General features: G+C 48.3%; 2 protein-coding genes across 3 annotated transcripts; both read left to right on the top strand.

Annotated features, from left to right (window-relative positions):
- The first annotated feature begins 107 nt into the window (after positions 1-107).
- Positions 108-9,455, top strand: LOC133482169 (P2Y purinoceptor 14). The gene is made up of 2 exons (XM_061781944.1): positions 108-3,167; positions 7,823-9,455. Exons 1-2 carry the CDS (start codon positions 3,020-3,022, stop codon positions 8,830-8,832), a joined length of 1,158 nt encoding a protein of 385 aa, XP_061637928.1. The 5' UTR covers positions 108-3,019; the 3' UTR covers positions 8,833-9,455.
- On the top strand, positions 3,248-15,772 carry LOC133482170 (P2Y purinoceptor 14-like). Of its 2 annotated transcripts, none has more exons than XM_061781947.1 (5): positions 3,248-4,528; positions 11,818-11,968; positions 12,711-12,964; positions 14,063-14,270; positions 15,150-15,772. In XM_061781947.1, the coding sequence occupies exons 2-5, from the start codon at positions 11,831-11,833 to the stop codon at positions 15,615-15,617; spliced, it is 1,068 nt and encodes a 355-aa protein (XP_061637931.1). In that variant the 5' UTR covers positions 3,248-4,528; positions 11,818-11,830; the 3' UTR covers positions 15,618-15,772. The 2 variants fall into 2 exon arrangements, with proteins under 2 accessions (XP_061637931.1, XP_061637930.1); XM_061781946.1 differs by lacking the exon at positions 3,248-4,528 and adding an exon at positions 10,134-10,851 and having other exon boundaries at positions 15,150-15,771.
- The last annotated feature ends 932 nt before the right edge of the window (positions 15,773-16,704 follow it).

Here is a 16,704-nt window from a genome sequence, read left to right as displayed (position 1 = left end):
AGGACTCGACGCAAAGAGACAATTTAGAGCAACATGCATACATTTTGTTCTTTTGATTATGATTCGAGTTTTGGGTTAGGTTTGAGGGTCGCACATCTCAAAATGGAAGGCCACTGTTATAACATTTTTCTTTCCTGTGTGAAACATGCTGGCTATTCAGCATGTCAATGTTAAGTTCAAGAAATAAAAAGCCTATAGCTCAGCTTTTTCTCATATCTGCTAAGCATTCATTCATGTCTTTTAACAGTCATTTGTATTCTTTGTTGAATAATTTTTCTTTAGAGGCGCATCCCGAGGTTTTACGAATGGGGGGCTTAGCCCCAAGGTGATGCACAGGATGTGAGCAAATGTAGTGCGCGAGCACAAAATTTCCCAAACAGCTAACGAAGACTGAGAAATTGCTTTTTAATATTTTTGGGCAGATTTTAAAAGAATACTGTACTGGGTAAAAGTTCAGTCACTGCGAGACTTGTACTGTTTTTTTTCAGTCTGTATTTGAATGCAATACATAAACACAGGAAGTATGTTTACAGCATTAGCCACAAAAATAAGTACACATTGGTACAGTATATGCAAGGTTTTATGCAAAAAAACATCACAGTCAGCCAAGCCCATTATTTTCAATTAACAAGAAAAAAATGCAAAGAATAATTTCCCTTCAAGGAGTTAAGAATGTAATTAAAATCAAAGTAACAGCTGGAATCGTCAGCTACTTGGTGGGGGGGAAGCATCAACGAATGCCATCTGAATTTAAGGGTGGCAAATCACTCCGCTGTGACTCAGATGCTAAAGCTGATGCAGATGCCGTCAACAGCTAGCTTCTCTCATTCCATGTCAAACAGAGAACAGTGGTGCTGTCTCTGACCACCTGAAAGGTTTCCTCGATAGGAAAAAAATCAGCTAACTCCTACCGAACAACATGAGCAGTGAGCTATGATTCAATGCAATAAAAATGAGGAATGATAATGGGAATAGTGTGTTGCTATTAAGTGGTCGAAGTTAACGAATGTTCCGCGTATCCTGGTTTAAGCCAAGTACAACCCCAATTCCAATGAAGTTGGGACATTGTGTTAAACATAAATAAAAACAGAATACAATGATTTGTAAATCATGTTCAACCTATATTTAATTGAATACACAACAAAGACAAGATATTATGTTCAAATTGATAAAATAGATTTTTTTAGCAAATAATCATGAACTTCGAATTTGATGTGTTGCAGACATTCCAAAAAAGCTGGGACAGTTTGGCAAAAAAAGACTGAGAAAGTTGAGGATTGCTCATCAAACACCTGTTTGGAACATCCCACAGGTGAACAGGCTCATTGGGAACAGGTGGGTGCCACGATTGGGGAGAAAAGGAACTTCCCTGAATTGCTCAGTCATTCACAAGCAAAGACGGGGCGAGGTTCACCTCTTTGTGAACAAGTGCGTGAGAAAATAGTCCAACAGTTTAAGGACAATGTTCCTCAACGTACAATTGCAAGGAATTTAGGGATTTCATCATCTACGGTCCATAATATCATCAAAAGGTTCAGAGAATCTGGAGTAATCACTGCATGTAAGAAAACCAACATTGAATGCCCATGATCCTCGATCCCTCAGGCGGCACTGCATCAAAAACCGACATTGATGTGTAAATGATATCACCGCATGGGCTCAGGAACACTTCAGAAAACCAATGTCAGTAAATACAGTTCGGTGTGACATCCGTAAGTGCAACTTGAAACTCTACTATGCAAAGCAAAAGCCATTTATCAACAACACTCAGAAACGCCGCCGGCTTCTCTGGGCCCGAACTCATTGAAGATGGACCGATGCAAAGGGGAAAAGTGTTCTGTGGTCCGACGAGTCCACATTTCAAATATTTTGGAAAATTGTGGATGTCGTGTCCTCCGGGCCAAAGAAGAGATGAACCATCCGGGCTGTTACGGATGCAAAGTTCAAAAGCCAGCATCTGTGATGGTATGGGGCTGTGTTGGTGCCAATGGCATGGGTAACTTACGCATCTGTGAAGGCACCATTAATGCTGAAAGGTACATACAGGTTTTGGAGAAACATATGCTGCCATCCAAGCAACGTCTTTTTCATGGACACCCCTGCTTATTTCAGCAAGACAATGCCAAACCGCATTGTGCACGTGTTACAACAGCGTGGCTTTGTAGTAAAAGAAAGAGCGACAAGGGGGGGTGCTGTATTTTTTTCTTGTTAGTGTTGTTTCAACCAACTGTTGTATGGTAACGACATTTTCTATCTTGTTTACAAAGAGCACACAGTAAAAAACAGTCAAATTTTAGGATGTGCTGGGATTCAATTTCGGGCTGCTTCAGCCGCCCCCACCTCAAAAAAAAGTGCTACAGTGTAGGAAAAAAAGTCATTTGTACAGAGGTGGCTGCGAGATGTTTAACTGCTGCTGCATCATCCATCCATCCATTTTCTGATCCTCACTAGGGTCGCAGGGCAAGTCGCACTCACATTCACACCGACGGTCAAATTTGAGTTTTCAATGAACCTACCCTGCATGTTTTTGGGATGCGGGAGGAAACCGGAGTACCCGGAGAAAAGCCACGCAGCCACGGGGAGAACATGCACAACTCCACACAGGCGAGTCCGGATTTGAACCCGCAACCTCAGAACTGTGAGGCGGATGTGCTAACCAGTCGTCCACCGTGCAGCCCTGCTGCGTCATATGATTATTACGATTACTATTATTATTCAGTCGCAGTCATTACTACATGTAGGCTAACCAGCATCTTGTTGTGTTTGTTGTACATCGGCCATCCACGAAGAGACGGCTTCCAAAGTCATCTTGTATGTTGTTCCTTTGGACCGCGTGTACAGAAGCGTTGAAACATCAAACATACTGTATTTGTAAAGTATGAAAAGCAAACAAACAGTGCAGTAGGTATATTTACTGTAGCTTTAAGCTTGTTTGTGAGGAAGGCCGGGCAGTCCTGTGCGTGTGTGCGCGCGCCTGTTTGTGTGCGTGTGTCTGTCTGCAGATGTTGTTTCAGCAGAGATGCTCTACTTCCTGCTCGTGTCATGTGCTTGGCCTTTGCCGGACGCCACTTCCTGCCATTCTCCTGCGCAGCAAGGCAGCGTGGGTAGTGACAACATCAGTCCAGCAGTCGGTCTAGAACACTTCCCGTTATCTCCTCCACAAAAAGGTAAAAGGACTTGAAAGCAGCCCATCATGGCGGTGGTGCATTGTTTAAAAGTAAATGTTTGGCTTGGCAAACGCCTCCAGTTTCAAGTCTTTGTCAATTCTCGGTCAACCAGGTCTTGGTAATCCGTTGAAACGTTGAATGGGGGGCCACTATACACTTCTTGGTCAAATCGATACTGTAGATAGTGTTACCATGTTGAACAGGAATGAGGAATTTTAAACTTAATTCACCTTTTATACCCAAATTTGAAGTCAGAAATTAGTCAAGCACAACTTTCAATCACTAAAACACAAGTTTGCTGTTGAGGATAATTTGACATAGTCATGAAATAAAGGGAGTGTTGCGTCAGAAAAGGGCATCCGGCTTAAAACCTTGCCAAACAAATATCAGCATTCATCCAAAGAATTCCGTACCGGATCAGTCGTGGCCCGGGTTAACAACGTCCGCCCCCGGCGCCGTTATCCTGCAGGGCGGCGGTGGAGATTCAGCTACTGTGAGGTCGAAGACGAAGGAGAGGTGGAAAGCGGGTTCTTCGGCAGAAAGAGAAGAGGAAAGCACAGAGCCTAGAACTGAATGTTGGGACTTTGAACGTTGGGACTATGACAGGAAAATCTCGGGAGTTGGTTGACATGATGATTAGGAGAAAGCTTGATATATTGTGTGTCCAGGAGACCAGGTGGAAAGGCAGTAAGGCGAGAAGTTTAGGCGCAGGGTTGAAATTATTTTACCACGGTGTAGATGGGAAGAGAAATGGAGTCGGGGTTATTTTAAAAGAAGAGTTGGCTAAGAATGTCTTGGAGGCGAAAAGAGTAACAGATCGACCTAGAGCTGCAAGAGAAATTCCGGAAGGAGCTAGACGAAGTGGTTCTGAGCCTCGCAGACAGAGAGAGAGTCGTGATTGGAGCAGATTGTAATGGACATGGGTGATGAAGAAGTGATAGCTAAGTACGGCCTCCAAGAAAGGAACTTGGAGGGACAGTATGGCGGTCGACTTTGCAAAAAAGGATGCAAATTGCTGTAGTGAACACTTTTTTCCAGAAGAGGCAGGAACATAGGGTGACCTACAAGAGCGATGCTATCTGAAGGAGGTTGCCGACTGTAAGGTAGTGGTAGGGGAGAGCGTGACGAGACAGCAAAGAAGACGACTCCGGTGGTGGGGGGGGGAAGATTAAGAAGAAAAAGGCAGAGCAAAGAGGGAGATAGAGAGACGCCACACGGGGAGGGACACCGGACGCCGCAGGAAAAAAAAGCAAACACGACAACACGCGATGTGAAGAAGACACAAAAGTGGAGACGACGCAAAAGTGAAGAAACACAAGAAGAGCCAACTTAAAAAAAGACCTGCTGCTTACGTTTGTGTGGTGAGTAAACTCCTTCATGCATGCAAAACTTTACAAAGGAACATATTATTATTTCTTATGTCGCTAAAAGTCGATGTACATTTCTGAGAAAGCTCGTCAGCAACAAGCGGGCTCGTTCGCGTTGGTTTGCGCCATTATGCGTGTGAAAGAAAAATCATATTTATTCATCAAAGGAGGGACTGAATGTTAAGACTGATAATGATGATAATGGAGTCCAAAAACCGAAAGTCACCGGACTAAGCCATGTGGTACCTCACAAAATGTCCTGATAGATAGACCAAGCGATCGATCGATCTATAGCTAGATTGATAGATTGAGTACTTACCGTTGATTAGTGGTGCAACAGTACATCGAATAATTGACAATGAGTCGATGATCAAATTAACAAGTTTTTGGATAATCTATTAATTGTTTAGAGACCTGGTTGAACTTGGCAGCCCTACTTTTGAGCCATACTTTCTTCAATCCACGAGGGATATGAAATCGTCACAGGATCCATATTCACATATATACAGTCAACGCTCGTAAGAATAATATGAAAACAACCGGCGAGCAAAATGAGAACAAGAATGAAACCTTTTGCATGAAGATGTTGCATATTGCTACGTGCTAAGTCACAAAAATAGTCTCATTACGCTACAGCACCGGTGTCAAATTGGTGGCCCGGGGGCCGAATTCGGCCCGCCACATCGTTTTATGTGGCCCGCGAAACCAAATCATGTGCATCCACTTCATGGTTCTTGTGTCAATACCAAAATTGCAAATTGTCTTCACTTTTACTTTTAATTATTGAGATATTGCAAACATTTTGTTTGTTACCGATCCTCTTTCTCAAATAATTTAAATAATACTGTAGTCGAACAAAGCAGTTTTTACTGGCTTCTGATTTCAAAAGTAGTTATCCATCAATTTGTGAATTTGTAATAATATGAGGCGATCGTACGTTCGTATGGGTTCACAGCCATAACGGCCCTCCGAGAGAAATCATAACGCCGATGTGGCCCGTGACAAAAAGGAGTTTGACACCCCTTGCGCTACAGTAATATTTGTACCATTAGCGTATGAAATTTAACGCTGCAAATGGAAAGTGTTGTGCCGTAAATCCTATTTTCATAAAACAAAAACAAGTCTTCAAGCACATCCTTGTCCTAACGATACATTTAACTGAATTTACGGATGCAACTTCCGGAGGAATCTGGACCGAACTCACTTTTCTATGGTTCTGATCATTCGAACCGTTTTCAGGTTTTTTTGTTTTGTTCGTTTTTTTTCGAGTGGTGTCCTTAATGGGTCGCGACACCTAAAAACAAAAAAAAGGCACTCACGCACAGAAGGAGAAACTAGCTTCTGGGATGGATGGAATTCTGGAAACTATTTCAAGTGGGAGTTGTCCAGCTGTTTCACGTCAAATCAGGAGCTGAGAAATAACAACGAAGCACGATGGCTGCAATTCGTCGGCTCGGGCACGAGGACGACGAGGAATTCCGTGTTCCTTCATACCGGAGCGATGTTTGTCCGCCTGTGCGGTCGGCAGAAGACGGAAGTGTGCGTTGGCCAGCCATCAATCACACGTGTGCGCAACAAACACTTCGCAAATGACCACTTGGCAATGAGGGAAGTGAACTTGGAATTTTCTTCGCTTGGGTCGGAATGTGGAGTTGATTGAAGAGAAGAGAAGATAATGCTTCGCTGATCGTTTGAGGGGAAATCAAGCGTGAGAGCAGTAAAAGGTCAAGCGGAAGAACAACAAAACGTCGTCGTGATCATTGGACGCCAAACCTCCACGCAGTGTGTGCGTTCATCCTTGGCTCAACTATTTGGGGGTTTCGCCACTGAAGCATATTACGTCGTTCAATTGTTTTGTTCAATATACAAAGTAGCGCCCAAGCATATCTCAAAAAATACGCTTCAAAGGTTCATGCACATTTTGCAATCCCATCATACAATATATGCACGTGAGGTGCAGGTACTATTTGAGGCCACGTGGGGTCGCCATTCTCACGTTCTCCGCCGTCATGTTGAATGTGTTGGCCTTTGAAAGACGAGCCTAAGCTGTTGAGGGACGCGGACGTGAGCGAACGAGGACGTACGGTTTGTCGGCTGTTACAGCAACTGGCGAAAGCGTTACGCACTGTGTTGTGTCGAGTTACGGCGTCACTTGACTGGCTAAGAATGTGTTTACTGTTTTTTTTGTTACCGTCAATAAAGTGAACGAAAGGGCACCAATGACCGTTTCCATCCTCCCTCTATCCTAACCACCTGTTATGCATTAGCTAATGATGTTGACTTTGCGGTAGACGTGAAGTTGTGTAACTTAAGCCAGTTGTACTTTGTAACCCGTAAAAAGTCAACCGCAACATAGCGAGGGGCGAGTGTACACCTTCATATTTCATCAACATACAACAGCCACAAAATATGGATGACACGATCCTCTCGGGCATCCCTGTGGGTCATTTGCATATCCTTTGATCAATAATGCGAAAGACATGCCCCACTGAATTTCCTTTTGGAAACCAACTTGACTGATATATGTATTTCAATGATTGGCAGTTGTTTATAAGAAAAACAATTCCTGTCAAGTCCTATTTTTCAAACTTTCCACGCCAAAATGTCTTTTCCGAAGTTTGATGATTTGCTGCATGTTTGGCGAATGACATTTTGGCATATATCGGATTTTTCTCCTCTTGCTTCATATTCTTTTCCATACAAACTAACGCAAATGGATCTTTTACAAATGTCACTGTAGCTGTCTTTACCGTTAATGGCACTGGACGGATCCTCATGATGTTATTTATGTGTGGATTCATCAAAGCGTCGGAATGATTGCACGTCTTTAGGGTTATTCCGATCGTATCAAGACAAGCGTGTCATGTCGCGAATTGGGATGGTTAGTTGGGATCCTTCGCCGAGGTTGAAGGGCAACACGTGCAAATTGCGCAACTCGCACCCTTTGTAGGCCGTCTCGACCGCTATGCAACTAAAGAATTTCAGTGGGCCACCTCCATTCGCTCTGTCAACGAGGATTACCTTTACTACGCCTACAATTCGAAATCATCGACAACTCTTTAAGTGCGGCTGTTTCGGCATGCAGATACATTTACCCATCAAAACCAGGCCGTCATCAAAATATTGCTCAGTTCGATTTTTGTGTCTTTGCCGTTATTGATCAAAGGTTACGAAAACGCGTTGAGGTGAGAGCGACACGTTGGGAACAGCGAAAGGCAAACAATGCTAAATGCTAGCGTTTGAGCGAGCGCATTTGACGCCGGCGTGCTCGTGTGTTGTTTTTTTCAGGGATGGATCCGCTTAACTCCACCCATTTCCCCGGCAACCAATCAGACGTGAGCAGCGTGTTCACACGACAGGTGCTCCCGTCGCTCTACTTCGTCATCTGCGCGGTGGGCGTGCCCCTCAACGGCGTGGCCGCCTGGATCTTCTTCCGGGTGCCCGGCGACTCCGCCCTGGTGGTGTACCTGAAGAACGTGGTGGTGGCCGACCTCCTGATGCTGGCCACCTTCCCCTTCCGGGTGGCGCTGCAGCTGGGGCTGGGCGGGTGGCGCCTGCGGGCGGTCACGTGCCGCTACACGTCGGTGCTCTTCTACTCGTCCATGTACGTGGGCATCCTCTTCATGGGCCTCATCAGCCTGGAGCGCTACGTCAAGATCGTGCGTCACGCCGGCTCGGGCGGGTCCGCGTGGGCCCGGCTCCTGCGGGACGCGGGTGCGGCCCGGATCCTGGCGCTGCTCGCCTGGAGCCTCCTCATCGCGTGCGCGCTACCCAACGCCGTGCTGACCAGCCGGCCGGCCGACGAGGAGACGTCCCGCCACTGCGTTAGGCTGAAGAGCCCGCTGGGGGTCCGCTGGCACCGGGGCTCCACCTTCTTCAGCGTGGGCCTGTTCTGGCTCACCCTGCTGGTTCTGGCTTTCTGTTACTCCTCCATCACGCGCCGCATCTACCGCTCGTACCGCCGCGTCAACCGCGACGGCAACGACGTGCGGCGCAAGTCCAACCGCAGCATCTTCTGCATCCTGGCCGTCTTCTTCGTCTGCTTCGTGCCCTACCACGTCTGCCGCGTGCCCTACACGCTCAGCCAGATGCCGGCGTCGGGTTTCGGCCGGGCCTCGCGCTTCCTGCTCTTCCAGGCCAAGGAGGCCACGCTCTTCCTGTCCGCCGTCAACGTCTGCCTGGACCCCGTCATCTACTTCCTCATGTGCCAGAAGTTCAGAGAGTCTCTGCTCGGCAAGATCTCGGGAGGGGACGGGGCCGCCTCCCTCGCCGCCGCGCCGAGTCTCAGCAACATTTAGGAGCGCCCTCGGCCGGGGAACGTCTCGGGGAGCTCGGGAGACGAGAGAGGAAGCCGGGGCGGAAGGGAACATGAGAGGAACATGAGAGGGACCGAGGAGATGAGGGGACACGAGAGGAAGCCAGGAACTCGGGCGACATGAGAGGGACTGAGGAGGTGAGGAGGCATGGGAGGAAGTCAGGAGATAAGGGAACCTGAGAGGGCCTGAGAGGATGAGGGGACGCAAAAAGAAATGAGGAGATAAGGGGACATGCGAGGAAGTAAGGACGTAAGAGGGACTGAGGAGATGAGGAAGAAGGAGAGGGAACAAGGAGATGAGGGAACATCATAGGAAGTGAGGACAGCAGATGAGCTAACACGAGAGGAGACAAGAGGATGCGAGGAAATGAGGAGACATCAGAGGAACGCAGGACATGAAGAAGCATGTCAAGGAAGCTAGGAGATGAGGGAACAGGAGAGGTTTTGTGTCATCGCTCTCGTTTGTGTTTGGAAGCGCAAATAAACCGTTTGAAGCATTTGAAAACAAAGCCCAAATCATCTCTTTTGTGCTTCATCCCGAATGGCACTCCTCGACTATTCCACATGTCTTCATAAGATCGACAACTCGAGGCCCCGGGGCCAAATCACGTCATTTCATGTGGCCCGCACAAGCAAATCACCTGTGTCAACTTCCATGATTATTGCGCAAATTCTCATAAAATAACAAATAGTAGCGTTGAGACATTGCGAGCATTTTCAATAGTTGACTTTTGATTTCAAAACGAGGTATCCATCAATTTGTTGCGCGTATGTAATAATGAGGTGACTAAACATTTATATAGTTTCACAGTCACTCTGAGGGAAACCGTGACTACAATGTGGCAAAAACGAGTTTGACACTCTAGAGGTCCAGCAATTAATCGATGAATTGACAACTCCTCGATTGTCAAATGAATAGACAACTATTTTGAAACCTTGTCGAACTTCAAATTGTCCAAATCATCACAATTTCAGACTCTCAACAGGAAATATTCTCTGCTTTCCGTTGTCGTCCTTTTTGTGTTTTTTCAAAATAAGACTTTTGCAAACATCTGCTTTGACTTTCGAAAACAATCTGATGGCTGTTACGGAGCAAGCAGGAAGTGAATCGGAATCAATTGATATTTTCTGCACCTTCAAATAATGTCCTGTATTTTCAGTCAAGGGAAGGAAATAAAAACGTTTTTTAATCCGATTCATAGATTAATCAAAAACATTTTTTTGGGGGCCTGATTAATCGATTCTTTGCGTTCAGAGCTGTTCCAATACTTTTGTCCATTGAGTGTATTTCACTGCCCTCTAGTGGACACTTTATGCAATACTACATTTATGACGAGAGGACTGTGCAGTTGTACAATGTGACCAGCAGAGAGCAGTGTAGTCACGGTAGTCTACATTTGTTGACACTTTGAAAACAAAACCTCCCACACAGCATATCTGATCAAATTGTCATTTCCTTTCCGAACAAAACAAATCAATTATTAACCTTAAAAATTTGCAAGTTATTATAAACGCCCCCAGACCCGACAGCACAAACAGCGAGCGAGCTGATTGTCTTCTTGAGGCTCTCGGCCCAACTCGCCCCCATCCCAAAATGTGAGCAGGCCGAGGGTTTGGGATCCTTTAGAAAAGTGCGCGCTTTGGACGGCGACTGCCTGACCTGCCGTCGCTTCCAGGTGCCGACCTGCACGAAAACGTCTCCAGTCCAGCGGACCGCAGTCAAACAATACCGCTTCCGCATTTTCATAAACGCGATATGAAAGTGGCTCGTGCATGTGCGCGCCGAGTAGAAAATGCTCGCCATTCAAGTTGCGCACGCACACACACACACACACACACACATATGGTCAGGGGCGTCCAACTCGGGGGGGAAGTTTGGGGCAATCACTCATTGTTTGTGAGTGTGTGTGTGTGTTTGTGCGTGTGCTCGCATGCAAATTCCACGGCAGGTCTCGCAGCGGCGCAGGAGGAAGTGGCGAGCAGTCTCGCACACGTTGCGGAGGTAAGTCGACAAAGTTGTTGTGTTCGCTTGTGCGAGTTTGCGTGTCATCTCCGCGATTCGGCATCTGGAAGCGAGCGCGCGTCTTCTCTCTGTGCCGAGACGAACTCAGCCGACTTTGCGTGTGACCCGGTTGTGTTGTGAGCGTACGTGAGGAGAGCTCGGATGGTTTTGGAGGCCGAGTTTGAACGCCGGCGGTCGCACCGAAATGGTTCCTTCACTCGCCACCTTCTTTTCACGTCTTCGTCCACGATCAAATCCAATGCGGTCCCCGTTTAGAGGGGCGGTGACTGGCAGAATCCGGTTTTGCCCGCCGCAGCTGCGCATGTCTGACCGTTTGACATTTGACCCCATGCAGACTGAGTTCTTTCTGCTGTGTTTTGTTACTTGCCCATAAGATCCCTTAATTCCAAAGCGCCTTCTTTTCTTCTCTTATCCATGGGAAAATCAAATCCCCCTTTTTGGGGGCTCTATTTTGAGCCAAAGTTGCTCTGCAACTGCCCGGAATTTGCGTTGGCATCTGGAGCTTGCGAATCATTCCTGATGGCCTTCCAACCAGGGGGCACGGGCATTTTCCAGGAGCTGTTGCCAGGGCCACGGATCATTGGGATTGTCCCGAAAACCTCCCTGACCCGCAGAGGGCGACCTCTGAGGGGGTACATTTTTTTTCTGAGCGGTCACAGACGTGTAAAAAGGTGCAAAGGTACCCCCCTACACCCTGAAAGTTGGGACGCTCGCCGGTCGGTTGAAGATTTCCGTAGCGCGGATAACGTCCGATGTGTTCAACTTTGTGCTGCCTTTCAACCTTCCTGTTGAAATGCAAGCCGTTAGCAATGCTAACTTGTAGCCACCTAGCATAGCGATGCAACGATGAGGGTGAGAACATGTGGCACCACCGCAAACCTCAAACACTTCCGATCGGTCCTCGTGACTTCCTGCCAAGTTCTGAAGGTTCTGCGTCCTTTCCAGAGTATCCACAATCATGAGAATGCCAGTCGGTGCCGACGGGCCCTTCAACCAGTCTTCCAACGAGACCGTTTCCACCTCGCCGCAGTGCGGGTCCGCCCCCGCCGCCTGGACCCGCCACGTCTTCACGGTGGTCTACAGCCTGGTCTTCCTGGTGAGACCCCGGCTTTGTGGTCAGCGCAAAAATCAACGATATCATTATTGCCGCATACCCTCAAAACACAAAATGCTAAACTTTAGCTAAATGATAAATGCTAAACTTTAGACTGGTTAGCGCAGTTCTGGGGACCGGGGTCCCAATCCTACCCCCGCCTGTGTGGAGTTTGCATGTTCTCCCCGTGCCTGCGTGGCTTTTCTCCGGGCACTCCGGTTTCCTCCCGCATCCCCAAAAACATGCCTGCGAGGTTAATTGAAGACTCTAAGATGCCCGTAGGTGCGAATGTGAGTGCGGATGGTTGTTTGTTTGTATGTGCCCTGCAATCGGCTGGCAACCGGTTCAGGGTGTGCCCCGCCTCCTGCTGGGATGATGGCTGGGAGAGGCGCCAGCACGCCCGCGACCCACCCGCGTCAGAAAATGAATGGATGGAAATTACAACTTGAGCGGCACTGAGGCTTCTTCCAGGCCTCATCCATTCTTCTTCCTCTTCATGTCTTCTTGTGTTATTATTATTATTATTATTATTACTACATTGTATGCCAAATATGAGAGAGTGGCAACTTTATTTTTGAATATGATATCTTTTTCTCCTCTGTTGACTTGAACACAGTTCCTTGGCACTAATATGCGGCGGCATCCTATTTTTATTGCGTTGGCCTGGGCCCAAAAAGAGCAAAACGGCGAGCGTGGTTCTGAAGGGATGACCGCCAACGAAGCAACTTGTGCTTTTCCGGCTTAGACGGGCCTGCTGCTGAACGGCGTGAGGCTGAAAGTGTTTCTGCGCGGCGCCCGCTCGTCCCGCTGCGTCACCGTCTACCTCAAGAACCTGGCGGCCGCCGACTTCCTGCTGAGTCTTTGCCTTCCCTTCCGCATCGCCAAGCACGCCGGCGCTTTGCGGCCGCTGCTTCGCGCCTACTGCAGCTTCGGAGCGCCCGCCTTCTACCTCAACATGTATGCCAGCATCCTGTTCATGGGCTACATCGCCGCCAACAGGTACGCGCACCGCACGACATCGTCTAAGCGCTAGCCTGCGTACGCTACTCACAAAAAGTCAGAGCTAATGCACGTTGTCCTTGAACTGAATTGGACTTGGCGAAAATCTTTGAATGTTCTACCACCGCATGATTTGTTTCCTAAGTACCCCTACGTCTGCCTTTCTGTGACTCTTCCAGTCTCATGCGTGACACTCTTAAACTCAGCGGCCGCATCCTGTTTGACGCCTCCTGCAGGTGATCAATGGTTCGGCGGCGTCTTGGTCTCGTGAGGTTGCGGTGGAACAAAAAACATTGTGGTGGAGAATAGCTGAAAGAAATACTGGCACAGTTTCTTATCTTTGCAAAGAGTTCCGACGCAGCGTCTCGAAGGCACGCGGTCGGCTTCACGCCTCCAGCAGACAGAACGGAGTCATTTTTTTCAGTCAAACAACTGTGACGTCATGAGATAGAATGCAAAGAATTGATCCGTTTGCGCATCGTGATTTAATGCTGCAATCCAATTAATTGTGCTGCTCCTACTGGCGTCCCCACATCGGCCACCAGGAGGCAGTACTGTATAATACAGACATAGACCAAGAAGAATAGTTCTTGTTCTAAATTGCTGTAATATTTTTTCGCAGGCGATTAAGATTGTATGCCAGTCAGTCTGTTTTGTCCCGCTATTTGTGTTCAAATATCCGTTACTTAAAGGGTTCTAAAACTCCCACGAGCAATGCTAACCGTTAGTATGTCAATGGCATTTTTAATTTACGTTGTTACCGTTTTTAAGGCAACGTAGTTTGCCTGTTTGAAATACACGTTTTGCCTTTAGTTTCAGATGGCAGCGGAATCCTGAAGCCTCTTTTTGCAAGAATATTTGCCAATTAGCGCTGCTATCGTGAGTTTCAATTTGCGCTCACAAGTCAAGGCAAAAACTGTATCTGGAGTAATTCCCAAGTCAGGGCACTCATATCGCAAGGCCGTGCTGTACTCTGTTCTTTCTCAGTACTCCAGGCTGTGCTGAATGTTAATCACTCTTGGGGGCCCCAAGTTGTCACAGGGCGCTCGGTGGGCCCGTCCCTCCGTCGGCGGCGAGCTAACGAGCTCCTCCCAACAGGTACCTGAAGATCGTGCGTCCGTCGGGAACTCCCGTGCTGCAGTCGGTGCCGGCGGCTCACGCGGTCTCGGCGGCCACGTGGCTCGTCCTTCTCGCCGTGACGGGCGCCTACGTGGTCCTGTCGCTGGTCACGCGCCAGCCCCCGTCCGCCGGCGACGCGGCGACCTGCGAAGACCTCCAAAGTGGGCCCCTCGAGCACTTCTACAAGGTTCGCCTCGTCTTGTTGGGACTTTGAGCTTTTTTTCCGCTTAACTTTTTGTCGAAGACGTTTCACCTTCAATCCAAAAGGGTCCCGGGTCAGGCTTTTGTTCGCAAACGGCTCTAAAAAGGCGGAGACCAAAATATTGCTTGCGCCCTCGCCAGGGAGATGTCTGGAGGCGCCCATTTGAGAGTTTGACAACAAAAGGGCAGAATACTTGCGTCACCCGTCATTTATTAGTCACCCAAGTGTTCTTTTCTTTTGCTGTCAAACGGACGGCGAGTTTCATCGGTGACCCCGCACAGTCCTCGAGAAAAAGGAAAACTCTCTAACGTCCAGAAGTACCAAATGTAGCGACCATCGTTCTGATATTGTCAGAGGTCGAAGTGGCCATAAGTATTGATGGCGGTCAATTGAGTGATTGATTTCTTGGTCGCTTGCTTGATTAGTCGGTTGGTCGGTTGGTTTATGTCGTCAATTCATTATTTGGTTGATCTATTGGTTGGTCGGTAAGTCGATTTGACAATGGATTGTTTGGTTGGTTGGTAGGTCAATTGATTTTGGGATGTTGGATAATGCGTTTGTCAATTGATTGGTCGGTTGGGAATTCAGCGACTGCTCGGTTGGTAGGTAAACTGGTTGATTGGTGGGTTAGTTGATTGGGCAACGGCTGCTGTTGTTGTTCGGCATAACCATAAAAATGCGCCCCTGAAGAAGCTTTTTGAATGAAAGATGAAACGTCTTCAACAACCAACAAGAATCCAGTTAGCAAAATTCAATGTGAGCAGATTTTCCTGACCTGGATTACTGGCTACTATCTACCCTCTCTAATATATCTACCCAGACTAACGGCCTTGAAACAAGTCGCCTTCTTCTTTTTCTCCTGAGGTGGTTCACGGCTTCTCGGCCGCCGTCTTCCTGCTGGTCCTGGCGGCGCTGCTCTTCTTCTACTGCAGCACCTCCCGCAGGCTGGCGGCGGTGCAACGCCGGCGGGCGGCGTCCTCCGGCGCCCGGAAGCTGGCCAAGTCTCGCCGGAACATCTGCGTCCTGGTGAGCGTGTTCTGCGTGTGTTTCGTGCCCTACCACCTGGTGCGCCTGCCGTACGCCGTGCTGAAGTCGCCCGGCTGCTCGGCCAGGGCGGCCTTATTCTACCTGAAGGACGTCACCGTCGCCGTGTCCGTTTTCAACATCTGCCTGGACCCGCTCATCTACTTCCTCTTCTGCAACGGCTCTCGGGAGCAGCTGAGACGAAGCCGCGCAATCGCTTCCTCGAAGCTCGCCGACGCCGAATGGACGAGCGGCGGCCGAACGTTGAGGAAGACGTCTGACTGTCCTTCGAGTAGTTACCTGACTTGACTGTCGCCTTGTTTCTATGACGACGGGGAGTGCTATTAAAGTTACAATGACTTCAGTTGTTGTTATGTTTATTTGAGAGGAAAAACAGCACTCCGTAATGCGGTACATTATGAAAACCTCATGAAATAAAATGTCAAGAATTAAACCGTTTGTGACGCAATTTTTGCTTCAATTCAATGTCTGCTCCTTCTGGTGTGCACGCCTTGGCCTCCTGGGGGCAGTATAGGGCAGACAGACAGATATGCCGTTCATCGAGGAGTCCCGACTCCTCTCGGCTCAATACGGCACAAATATTAGTAATTCTTCGCAGACGATAAAGAATATATGACCGAGTACTGTTATAGTGCCTACAAGTGTTGATGCACTGTTCGCGTTCAATCCATTGCTAAAAGGGTTCAGGCGTAGCGCCATAGGGCTACATGCTACTTAGCATGAGCATCAAGCTAGCGGACTGAAAGGCTAAGCTATACCGCACGGACATTTATTGCGGGTGCGCGGCGTGTTGGGCCACTGAAAAACGGCCCAAAACCACAGAAGAAGATTTTGAAGACACTGTTAGATGTCCAATGTTCACACAACAGGATGAGTCGGAGGGAGCTGAATGCTAGTCCGTGTTTCACGACCTAAAATCGTAATTGCTAGCGCGCTAATGCTAATCGCGATTGCTAACCATTTAGCATTGATTCATTTTGTTGTCTCTCTCCCCAGCTGAGTCTGGGCGAGAGGCGGGGTTCACCCTCGACTGGTCGCCGGCTCATCGCGGGCCACGTTGAAACAAACGGGCATTCGCGCCTGCGGACAATTTAGAGTCCTCGTGCGTGTTTTGGTTTTGGGGATGTGGCAGGAAACCCACGCGGGCACGGGAGAACATGCGAACACACAGGCCAGGCCGGATTTGAACCCGCACCCTCAGAACTGGCAGGCAGATCTGCTAACCGGTCGGCCGACGTGCCGCCTGAAAAAAATCAGCGTTAGAAATTCAAACTTGTCGTTTCGGGACTTTTTACCCTTTTTAGGCCAGCGAAAAGCGCACAGACGAAGGAGCGAGGAAGAGAGGAAGCCAGGCCGGGTCGTTTAGTGTCGTGGG

The sequence above is a fragment of the Phyllopteryx taeniolatus genome, chromosome 8 (assembly GCF_024500385.1).
Source record: "Phyllopteryx taeniolatus isolate TA_2022b chromosome 8, UOR_Ptae_1.2, whole genome shotgun sequence".
Taxonomy (NCBI): domain Eukaryota; kingdom Metazoa; phylum Chordata; class Actinopteri; order Syngnathiformes; family Syngnathidae; genus Phyllopteryx; species Phyllopteryx taeniolatus.
This window is presented reverse-complemented; position numbering and strand designations above follow the sequence as displayed.

Bases quoted from the DNA above. Each gene is read 5' to 3' on its own strand.
- LOC133482169 (XM_061781944.1), top strand. From the start codon at position 3,020: ATGCTCTACTTCCTGCTCGTGTCATGTGCTTGGCCTTTGCCGGACGCC. The intron at 3,168-7,822 runs GTAAAAGGACTT...TGTTTTTTTCAG, and splicing joins GTTATCTCCTCCACAAAAAG to GGATGGATCCGCTTAACTCC.
- LOC133482170 (XM_061781946.1), top strand. From the start codon at position 10,781: ATGCAAATTCCACGGCAGGTCTCGCAGCGGCGCAGGAGGAAGTGGCGA. The intron at 11,969-12,710 runs GTGAGACCCCGG...TTTCCGGCTTAG, and splicing joins TCTACAGCCTGGTCTTCCTG to ACGGGCCTGCTGCTGAACGG. The intron at 14,271-15,149 runs GTTCGCCTCGTC...TTTTCTCCTGAG, and splicing joins CCCTCGAGCACTTCTACAAG to GTGGTTCACGGCTTCTCGGC.